At 34.8% G+C, this 12181-nt stretch overlaps 1 protein-coding gene across 1 annotated transcript in view; it reads left to right on the top strand.

Annotated features, from left to right (window-relative positions):
- LOC142354661 (epithelial sodium channel subunit alpha-like) overlaps positions 1–12181 on the top strand; it is a 58008-nt gene that overhangs the window by 1960 nt on the left and 43867 nt on the right. Inside the window, exon 2 of the mRNA XM_075407015.1 lies at positions 2280–2433. Within this exon, the coding sequence (XP_075263130.1) occupies positions 2280–2433 (154 nt within the window). The remainder of the gene's footprint in view (positions 1–2279; positions 2434–12181) is intronic.

Below are 12181 nucleotides of genomic sequence, written 5' to 3'. Positions count from 1 at the left end.
GTTTTTCCCATACTATGCAAAAACTGTGACATCAGTGCTCTAGATTACAGTTGCAGTAATTTAAAGCAAATTTTAATTTGCATTTGAAATTGAAAATGGTTTGTTGGTAATCACAGACGTTTTCGAACGCTAGCAATTTTTTTAGAATTCGATTAATTGATCATGTGGCATGCAAAAAAGAGGCAAAACTTTTGGTTGACATGCAACTTTTTTCGATCAGATTAATTGGATTTTTTTGATAAAGTGTGGCTTCCAGTTGAGAATAAATCTGGTTCCTTTTTGTCGAAAATCTCTTGTTCTAGCACTAGACATGCTTGCTTTAATGCTTAAAATTTGAAACTATTGTTTGCAAAATGGAACCTTGTTATGTTGTAGTCACGACACGTCTAATTATTGATGAGTTTGGATTGGAAAGAGTACTCCGGAAATTTTTTTTCTAATTTTTTTTCGTACAGATTGTAGACCAAGAACATTTTCTCCTCAAAAAAATGGCACTAGAGCAGAGCAGGCAATAACTTGGACCTTTGCGCAGGTATTTTTGGAAAAAGTTACGCTGGAAGTTGAAGATTACAAATTGTAGTGCAGCTGTTTTTGTCGATAGTTTCAAACGTTTTCAGAATAGGATGACACCCTAAACGAAAACATGTTTTTGCAGTAATTAACCGGCTTTTTCTCATTGAGAACCCGGCGAAATTGGTTTTTTAGTTTCCGAATATGGTGGAGAAGAAACCTCTAAAAACCTTATGGGCTATTGTAGAATTCGAGAAACTTAAGTTGTTAATTTTGTACCAGAAACTATGCAAGATAGCGGAACAATTAGCGTGACGAATGAGTGGAACGAAACTAGGGAATTTTGTTAATTCTTGTTGATTCCTTGTTAGTGATCGATTAGAGAGAAAACAACGGAAATATGCTTCAAACATGAGCAGGTACGCAGAGCAAATGGTTTCACTTGTGATCCAATTCTGAGTCACTTATAATAAAAAGGAAATATATTTTGAATCATTTTTTTAAAAGTGCAAATAGTTGTTTTGTGATAGTAAATGTAAGTAATCAGTCTTAAAGAGCGGTTCAACTCAGTCTTAAAGAGCGGAAAAGCAAATAGATTCGGTAATTTAAAATAGAAGCATCTTGAAAGTGGAGAGATAAAAATATCAAATCAACATACATTCAAATCGATATGTCCATAAAGTTGATATGTCCAGACCGAAATGAATGCAACAGTGGGTCACCGTGCGTTCAAAATTACACGGTCTGGAAAAAAATGAATGCACGAAAGTCTGGACAAAGACAACTTTGAGGGCACGAAAGACTGGACACAGGCAACTCTGAACAGTTCGCACAAATTTTCAATTTTTGAGCGCACAAATATTGTTTTGGAACGCACGACATAGGTAATTTTGAACGCAGGAAAATCTGGACATGGGGATGTTTAAATGCATGATGATCGCACAAACATTTTTGAACGCACGAATGTCTGAACATTGGTACTTTCCATCCGGGCTGTCTGGACATAGGCTTTTCCGTCTGAGACTTCTGGACATAGGTAGTCCCCGTCTGCGGCTGTCTGGACATATCTAATTTGCCTCTGGCACCTCAGCCTGGGAAATTACGATATTAAAGCAATATCAAGATTAATAGGGAGCTGTACTAACGCCGCACCATGTTCAGTAAGTCCCCGTAAAATATGAAAATAGCCTGACAACAGGAGGAAAACTCCCTAGTCACGTTAAAAAATTTCCGTTATAGTTTTTTTTTTTGTTTTTTCCCTCCACCTTTTCTTTTTCACTCCGGGCTTTGGACTGACTTTAGCGAAGATGGTCAAATATTAAAAGAATTGATATTGAGATTACGTTAAAACTCCGCCCTTAAGTACTCCCCAAAGAACACAATTAAAAACAGAAAAAACGAAGCAAAACAGAAAATGACTAAATTAGGGTCCGAAAAGCTCCCTAAGTTGGGTTAAAAAATGTTTTTCGAGGGCGTCCATGACACTAATGTTTTAATGAGATCCTACCATTTATGGGTTTTCAATTTCAAAACTTAATCAGAATAAAGCAGATCTTAAATAAATATTTACTTATGGAATCCTTGAACTGGATGAGGATTCATAATTAATATTTTCAAACTCCTTTTACAGTTTTTTGTTATTTTATTGTTCGATCCCGCCATCTCTTAGCTTACTATAGCAAACTAAACTTTTGTTCACATAGGCTAGCGAAGAGAAAAATTTTGTTCATAAGGTAGATGGAAAGATGGTTAATTGTTTTTGTTTGTAGAGTAAAGTGAAAAATCAGCAGAAGTTATTGGAGGAGGTGGAAGAGGCGGAAGAAAGTGGAAAAACGCCAAAGTGGAAGCAGATATACATGATGTGGAAGTTATGTTGCAGTGAGAGTTCCATACCAGGAGTGCCAAATTACATCAACTCAGAGGGTGAACAGTTACTGAACATTTTATCACCCGGATCATAGTAAAATTGGGCAAAAAAAATGTCGAACTCTGGCTATGCACTGAGAAAACAGATCAACTTAATTGGGCAACTTTGTTGGTTTAGTGCTGGTGGGGTGGGTATGTGGGTGTGCTATGTATGTATGTGTGAGGGTGTGTGAGTATGTACCCGGGTCGAGATGTCAGCGGCGTTTCAGCGCATCTTTTTGTAAGAAAAACGCTGAATGCGGTGAAATTATGTAGGACATGCGCTGAGAGCGTTGAAATGCGCTGAAATTTCGAGATGGCGCTGAAATTTTTAAATTTCAGCGCAACTTCATCGCATTTCTTACATAATTTCAGTGCATTTTCATCTCATTTCTTACATAACTTTCAACACCTTTTCAGCGCATTTATTACAAAGTTTTAGTGCATCTTCAGCGCATTTCTTACATGATTTCAGCGCTTTTTCAGCACATTTCTTACATAAGTTTCAGCACATTTTTCAGCGCATTTCTTACATAATTTTACCGCTTTTCATATCAAAGAATTTATTATTATAAATTCAAATTAAATGGGAAGCATTTTAGTTCTCAATAGTGCAGTGGATTAATTGATAGATGAGACACAATGATCGGGGTTCGAGCCTCGGAGCGAAAGACAAGAGCTAAACTTTTTGAAAATTCAGTGGATTTCAGCGCATTTCTTACATAATTTTTGGAAATTTTCTCGACCCGGGTAAGTATGTATGTGTGTGTATATGTATGTGTGTGTGTATTTGTGTTTATATATTTATATATTTATATATATATATATATATATATATATATATATATATATATATAGATATATGTATATATATACATATATATATATATATATATATGTGTGGTGTGTGCTTTGTGTGTGTGTCGTGTGTGTGGTTTGTGTGTGTGTGTGTTGAGTGTGTGGTGTGCGTGCAGTGTGTGTGGTGTGTGTGGTGTTTTGTGTGGTGAGTCAGTGATGTGTTGTGCGTGGTGTCTGTGTTATGTGGTGTGTGTGTCTGTGCGCGTGCGTTTGTCTGCTTGTGCATGTGTGTGTGCGTGCGTGTGTTTGGTGTGCGTGTGTGTGGTGTGCATGTGTGTGAGTGTGTGTGTGTGTGTGTGTGTTTGTGTGTGTGTGTGTGTGTGTGTGTGTGTGTGTGTGTGTGTGTGTGTGTGTGTGTGTGTGGTGAGTCCGCAGTGAGTTTGTGCGTGTTTGTGAGTGTGCATGCGTGTGCGTGTGTGTGGTTGGGTGTGTGTGTGTGTGTTTGTTTGTGTGTGTATATCTGTGTAAATGTGTAAGTGTGTGCGTGGAGTGTGTGGTGTGTGTGTGTCTGTGTGCGTGTGTGTGTGTGTGTGCGTGTGTGTGTGTGTGTTTGTGTGTTTGTGTGTGTTTGTGTGTGTGTGTGTGTGTGTGTGTGTGTGTGGGTGGGTGGGTGGGTGGGTGGGTTGGGGGGGGGGGGTTGTGGGGCTTGGTATAGGAATTGATTGATTGATGGATGAATATGGGATGTGGATCTGTCATATAGTTTTAAAGAAGTTGTTCTCGTTAAAACAACGGAGCACAAATTTCAGCAATTCCACATATTGAGCTCCGAACACTGCATAGGAATCAGCGAAAAGTTTCTTACAAAATTGTCTTTTAAGTACTTATAAGATCATGTGTCGCCTGACCAAGACTTTGTAAGACAATTTATCAGGTCTTACACGATAAAATTTTTCTATAAGGTCTGACAAGATCTTGCACGATAAAAATTCACTTTTAAAAATTCGCTGCAAGATAAAAAATTATGTCTTATAAGATCATACACGACAAAATTTTTATCGTGTAGGATCTCATAAGAATCTTATAAGGTGTTGGAAGATAAATATCAGATCTTATGCAATAAAAATTCTTTAAGTATTGCATGTTCTTCATATTGAAAACAATTCAGAGTTGCTTTCAAGCGTTAGCTAAAAAGCTACAGCATGAAACACTTAGGTGTCGGAGCAACAAAAGGAAAATTATCTTATATTGTCTTTTGAGATTTATAAGATATTGTGAAATAGGTTATTCGAGTGTTAGAGGCTATTTCTGAGGCGGTGATTATCAAACTAGGCTGAAAAATTTCTTCAAATACCAAAACTATATTCGAGTGCTAATCTTAGCCATCATATTACTTAGTTAACACTCAAAACAAAACTGCCGCCAAAATAGAATCAACGAACATCTTTTTGTTTCAGAATTGATTAATTGACCGAATTTTTTTTTACTTCCATAGGAACTTGAGTACGTTATACGGTTATATTGAAATCATTAAAACTTGTCTTATTAGATCTTAGACGACAAAAATTCTGCGCTACGTGAACTTTTATCGAGTAGGATCTGATAAGATACTTATCAGATCTTATAAGATAACAATTCTGCAAAATTGAATCATTGTCTTATAAGATCGGATAAGTATCTTATCAGATCTTAAAAGATTTAAGTTCACGTAGGGCAGAATTGTTATCGTGTAAGACCGGATAAGATCTTACACCATAAATATTTGTGATCATCATCTTATCAGATCTTATACAATAAAAATTCCAGAATCACTGGGGGCATGCAAGGCAGAAAACTCAGCCTGGGTAGTTTTCTTAAAGGTCAAATTAATCATTATTCCAAACCAATTGGTTCATTTGGGTGATTGGGAAGTTCTAGTCGGGTTTTTTTTGTTCAGTCAACTTTGGCCATTCGGTGTTTTTGGGGAGATGAACAAGAGCAGCATCATTGCAAATCTCTTGAAAAATTGAAAACGTCCTGAAATGCACATTCAATTTATTAGTTTTTGCCGGAAAAATTGAGGTTTACCGTCTCAGATTTCTTGTCCTTTTTTCTCGATTCTTCACGTTTCAGAGAGGTTGAAAGCACCTAAATGAGAAATATCGGATTAGAATATTTATGAAGTAAGTCATATTAACGGATACAGCCAAACTCCCAGTAGCATAAAAAATGGATCATGAAACATAAAACAGACTTCGTTATCTCACATCGAAAGAAATAATGAACTGCTTATGAACTGCTTTAACAGATATTTACAAAATATCTGTTAAAGCAGGGCTTATGAACTGCTTTAACAGATATTTACAAAATGATTGGCGTTAAATTATCGAAACTATCAATCAATCGATTTACCCATCAATCGATCGACAAACCTAATCAATCGATTAACCTCACAAAGGTTTTCAAAATAAAACGCATAGAGAACTTGTTGTGAGAAGAACTTGGGATAAATTAAGATATATTACAAGAACTTGTAAATCAACTCAAAACTCTCAAACAACATGACAGGAATGTATAAAATTCTTTCAAATTAGATTGTATACCAACTAATATACAATGTCTTGGACATTCTCTTCTACCAACAAACTTTTGAGATTGGTCAAAAAAAAAGAAAAATGGCTACTGAAAACTTGACGATCTTAGTGAAAACTTTACTTCACCTTTAAAAATCATGAACGAGTCACAAAAATGCAAAATAGAGAACAGAAAATACAATTTACAATTTGTTTGGCACCGAATTATGTCTTCCACTGTGTCCACTATAGCTTATTGAATGCCAGGAGTTTTTGTTTCAAACGGGCATCGGCAGCCTTCCACAAACAACTGCTTTTGTAATATTTGTTTAAGTTATTTCTTGTTGTGTCGTCAGAAAAATATTTTATAACGAATTTGGCCAATTGCTAGCAGAACAACGTTTTTCGCAGAGATTTCATATAAAACCCATATAAAAAATCAACATAAAGATATCAAGTTTAGTTTTCTCGAAATGTTCAAAAGGGTGCTCAAAAGATTAAAAGGAACTACTATTTGTTTGACAAAATAAAAAAACAAGGCAAAACATGTCCTATTTACATTGCAATGAGTTCATAAAACAAAAAGACTTGGCTTTCTGACTCATTTGAATACCTGAACGGTAATACAGTACTCGAAAAACAGCACGGGAACAAAAGCCTAGCAAAATTCAGTTGCTTTTTTTGATTTCAAAAATAGTAATTCACTTCTTAAAGATCTGAATAATTGATATCTTTACTTCTCCGGTGTCACTAGAAATACTCTACGTCAAACTTTGGTGCAGATTTTTGAGTTGTGGAAGATTTTGGTGTTTGCAAAATAACACAATAGCTGTTCTTGTTTACTTTAAAATAATGGCAGTTTTCCAAAATGACAGAGATATGACTAAGAGATAGTTTTCTTCAAAAACGGGTTAAAGTGACTTAGAATTCTGCCGAAATTTGTTTAGTTTTTTTTCTTATTTTAATTACTTCAATTCTAAATACTGATAGTTAAAGGCAAATAACGTAATTTTTTTCTCTGATTTCATCGAAAAAAGCCGTAAGTTTCGTTAAAACGTCAAAGAAGCTATGCTTTTATGACAGTTTGAAACAAAATTTTGATCAGTTTGACTTGAAAAGCTGCCAAAATTTTATGAATTTTTTAATCCAAAGAAACCAATTTCTTGAATTTTTTTGTGGTGTACCTTTAGTTAAAGAGTTAAAGTTGAAAAAACAATTTTTCTCTTTCAGTTCGTACAGTTTTTAGCTATCTTTGTCCGCTTATACGTCTTTTTTTTTCGTAAAAGCGCTGAAGCAATGCCTAAAACTGTACTGATTTCGCTAAAAAAACAAAAATTTTTGTGATTATCCCTGAACACATGAAGAAGCTGTGTTATTTTTATCCGTTATCTATTCATCTATTTCAATTTTTGGTCCCGAACTCATTTAAGTTTTATATTAGTTTCGAAAAATTGGTCCAGATTTATACAAAAAAAACACGTCCTACACAACTATTATAGCTTGATATCTTGAACAGTTTATAGAAAAAAGTTTACATATCATTGACATCGGCAGAATGATTTTACATGTCCTGAAAAGACTGAGAGATTTTATAATTGAGATTTGATTTATCAAATGATGTCAACTAACATATGCGACTTAAGCACAAAATGGAACAATCATCAACAAAAACTTGAAAAAAGTAAAACGAGATGCCCAAACAATTAAAATCAGTTGCTGCAACGGCAAATTGTGATGAAAGGTTGTAAGTTTTTGAAGCCTATCTTTCTCAGGCCCATCTAGTGCACTTGGCTTGTCATGGCATTGAGCTACTTGCATTTTAGCAACAGTTTAAACACAAATCTTGCAAAATTTGGATTGTGAACACTTTCATGTCAAGGATAGGGAATGAAATTTTTTAAAGCGGGGTCTTCAGACTGCTTGATCAACCCCTAGATTTGATAACGCATATGGTAGGTTATTGAAGCACTCTCCCTTACATGGTTGATTCAAATTCAGTACCAGTCCGTTTTACTGGTCCGTTTTCCTAACAATCATATCGCAATTAAGCGATGAAAATTGTCTTAAATGAAATTACATGAGAGATTATTCACTTTTCGTTGCTTAGACAGCAAAAAAATATTCTTACCCCAGAAAGATTAAAATTGCATAAAATTCCCGAAATTCCTCTTTTGAAAACGGCAATCGGCGTCGATCATAATTTATCCCGCAAGCCAAAATGAGCTTAGTTCTCATGGTAGTTTAATTTTATCCTTTATTCTACTGTTGTTTTCTTTTCGTAGTTTTTACAATTCGAGAAGACCTTAATATGGTCTATAACTTTTAATGCAGAATATATGCAGGTAAATTGAACTCAGGTTCAAAGTTGATTAATTGCATATAGTAAAATTAAAGCCTCAAAATTCTTTTGAAACTTATATCCGATCAGCTAATTTATGTCTCTCAAATGTATTGATATCTGAGTATGATTTTTAATGATCCTGATTGAAACCAACTTTTGAACACTTTTTCTAACATTTTTCAAGAGAATTTTTGATTAATAAATTCATCGGCAGATTGGGTTCAAAACTTGAACTTGAATCATTTGTAGCGCCAGGCTTAACTGCTTCATTAATTTTAATAACAAAGTTTAAATAAATAATTATACTATAAATAGAAGAATATCTGGATCCCAAAAAGGATTAGAAGCTGTGATAGTATATTATTGATGTATAATGATTGAGCAGCGGGCAGTAAATAATAAATTTTCCTTCTAAATTCATCAGAAAAGTTTAAACTGCATCTGAGGATAATGCACAAAATAGATAAATCTTGCAGCTATAGCACACGCAAGCTACAAAAACAGAAAAAATATTGTAAAAAGAGATCAAATTTAACACTTCTACTCACACGTATTAAAGACTGAAGACAAAATCTCCCGATTTTAAATTCACTAGAAAATATCTCGTAAGACTTCGTGTATTGTCCTATTGCTAAATTGCGATTAAAAGATATTTGAAGAATTTGACTTACAGGATATTAAAAAACATGCACTGCAAGCCTTGAAAGATATTGTAAGGATTGTATTGGTGTTTTTCTTTGCTAGGTACGCTAAACGAGTCGAGATAATATAAAGGAAACAAAAAAGAGACATATTAGCCAAGTAACGCTGAAATTCCACTCAAACACTTCAATGCTTAATAGGAAAAAGATGGGAAGCTTCGACTTGGCTAGTGAGACTTGCAACTTTGACTAAAATTAAAATTTTAAAAATTATGGTAACTGTAAGAAGGTTTACAAGAAAATGAAATATTAAGAAAAAATCATAAAATTTTGGCAGAAATGCATTTTTTTTAAATATAAGTCATGAATTCTTTAACGCAATCTCTCGTAAAGATTTTGTTTGCAAAAAATTTGAAGATTTTTGTCAAATATTTTTCTAAAAATGTTTTTCTTATTTTTTTCTTAGCTGACCTCTAATTATTAAGTAATATTCTACTCTGACTTAACATTGGGTTTTTCCCATTATAGCCCCCCCCCATGAAAATATAGCCCCCCCCCATTATGGTATAATTACCATGATGTGGGGCTATAGGTTATCTGACCAGTAAGCTGGGGGGGAGGGGGCTATAATGGGAAAGACCCTTAACATTTACACTTAATCAGCGCTCACTCACTTTAACTGTGGGTGTTGGTGCTCTGATGTTACAATATAAATTTGACGTCACCTGAATTAGATGCTGAATCTTTGCAAGCCGATATTAGAGTTGACATGGTTTGTCGAATTTTGAGTTTTGTCGTGACTTTAACCTGCTGATGTCTTCAGAAGATTAACTGCTTATTTCATTTTGTTGAATAACGGAGGAGTCAAGGTAGCCTTTGCAATGTTCTGCACACAAAATCATGGCTTGTCCATTGCTTCATTTTCACAAAAAATGGTTTTAATTGCATCTTAATGAGTGTTATTTATTAAAGTGCTATCTTTTGTTCAGTGTTTTTTTGGTGTAACTAGTTTTAAAGAAGACGACAGATTGCGTTAAGTAATATTCTATTCGGACTTAACATTTACACTTAATCAGCGCTCACTCAGTTTAACTGTGGGTGTTGGTGCTCTGATGTTACAATATAAGTTTGACGTCACCTGAATTAGATGCTGAATCTTTGCAAGCCGGTATAAGAGCCGATATGGCTTGTCGAATTCTGAGCTGAGTCGTGACTTTAACCTGCTGATGTCTTCAGAAGATTAACTGCTTATTTGTTGAATACCGAAAGAGTCAAGGTAGCCTTTGAAATGTTCTGCACATAAAAGCATGCCTTGTCCATTGCTTCATATTCACAAAAAATGGTTTAATTTGCATCTTAATGACTGTTATCTATCAAAGTACTATCTTTTGTTCGGTATTTTTTTGTGTAATTGGTTTTAAAGAAGACCTTTATGAAAAACTTTGGGTCTTTCCCATTATAGCCCCCCCCCAGCTTAGTGGGCATGTAACCTATAGCCCCCCCCCCCCCAGATGAAAATTCATAACCACCTCTTTAACACAAAATCGGAAATCGATGTAGGCGAGCCACTGAAATTAAAAACCACTTCTTTAACACAAAATCAGAAATCATTGTAGGCGAGCCGCCGGATGATGACATGGGCTTGCCCATTATAATTGATTTTAGTTGACTTCTCATAACCGCATTTCAGCTGCTACAGAGATAATACGAAATTGCTCCTAAGAACTTAATGAAAAAACATGTTCCTGTTCAGAAAGCATGTTTCTCGAGAAAACCTGGAACCGTTCCATGAAATAATGACGGCGATTGAAAAATTCCAGCATTCGATACTGGAACAAAACAAAAACTTGTAACCAATAAATGTAAGCATAAATGATGAATTTAATTGTATGCTATAACTTGATTTTTTTTGGGGGGGGGGCTATAATTTTCTGGGGGGGGGGCTATAATGGGAAAGACCCAAAACTTTTTTGTAAATTATATGCCAAATTGGCAAATTGAAAACTTTCAATAGTTTGAACAAGTTTCACCAACATTTCCCGGGTTGATGTTGTTTCCCAAGATTATCTAGGCTAAGATTACTCCCAACCATAGGATATTCAAAAGTCAAAAGGAAAAGAAGATGATAACTTTTGTTATTTATGATTTTATGTTGACTTATTCGTATTTTTAAGAGGAAACATATAAATTCAATAGTATGACCTGTGGGTTATATTTCTAAATATATAAAAAAATCATTGATCTTAACAACTTTATGTTAACACTATGTAATAAATTGTGGCCTTGATTTCTGATTTCATAGACAAAAGTAGGTCCTTATTCCCAGTGAACCGAAACTTGATACACCTTGAATAGAAACGTATTAAATCTGGGTAAATTTTGGCACGATCTACATATGATAATTACCATGAAAATATCATGAATTGTACAAACTTGCCAGATCTTTGAATGAGTATTAAAAGCAAGATCTCGGCAAGATAGCTAAGAAAGATATATCATGACATGGCAAGATATGCCAAGTTCTAACAACAAAAAATGGGTTCAAACAAAATTCATTCAATATAGGGGTTGTAAAGAAATGTCTCTGTTGATGTTGATAAGATTTCACCAAGGTCTTACCATGAAATACTGTTAATTTAAGTTAATGCTCGGAACTAGCGCACATTGAAATATAGTGCTTAATAAGAGTAAAAACAGCATTTTTTGTGCGGACCATTACTCTGATCAGGTCCCGCCTTACTACGTATAGTCTGCAATTTCGCGCCCTATGAGTCACTCTCATTTGCTTAAACGGCTCAAGTATTTCAGACAGACTGTAATTCATCTGTGCTCAGCAAATTGCCACATGACTTCTTAGCGTGTCCGTCTTTGATCTTAGCAGCAATTAAACCACCTTATTCTTTTTGGGGCAAAATTACCGTGCTTATCTCTACTCTAGGGGGAATTAAAATTTTCTCTATCAATAAAAAGCCAAAAGTCATGCTAGTACAACAATTAATTTACCGAACTTGATTTTTTGATTGAAACATTTTTAAAAAATAACAGAAACTAGCAGAAAAATGATAATAGCATGATTGTTCTGTGCATAATAAATATACTTGGTTAAAATGGACCATTTAGTGAATGCAGTCCACTAGGGGACGCATTCCTCTAACTTCCTACTCCCCTCCCTCCATCTAACTCCACCTCCACCCATCCCACCTCCATCTCCACCCCTATCGCCCCTCTACCTCCACAAAGCAGCCATTAGAGCTAGCAAAATTCCTTTAAAACAGAGATTATCAAAACTGGCATATGGCGATAACCCTCACCATATTTCTCTAATGAAAAATATCATCTCTCATCAAAGTCCTCTCATGCAACAATTCTTCTACTTGTCGACATTTATCTTAGTTTGTTCCAATAAAACAGGCTATTTTTTGCCACAGGTTTCT

Source organism: Convolutriloba macropyga, chromosome 15 (assembly GCF_964194025.1).
Source record: "Convolutriloba macropyga chromosome 15, txConMacr16.3, whole genome shotgun sequence".
Taxonomy (NCBI): Eukaryota; Metazoa; Xenacoelomorpha; order Acoela; family Convolutidae; genus Convolutriloba; species Convolutriloba macropyga.
Note: the sequence above shows the minus strand (reverse complement) of the source record. Positions and strands in the feature narration are given on the sequence as shown.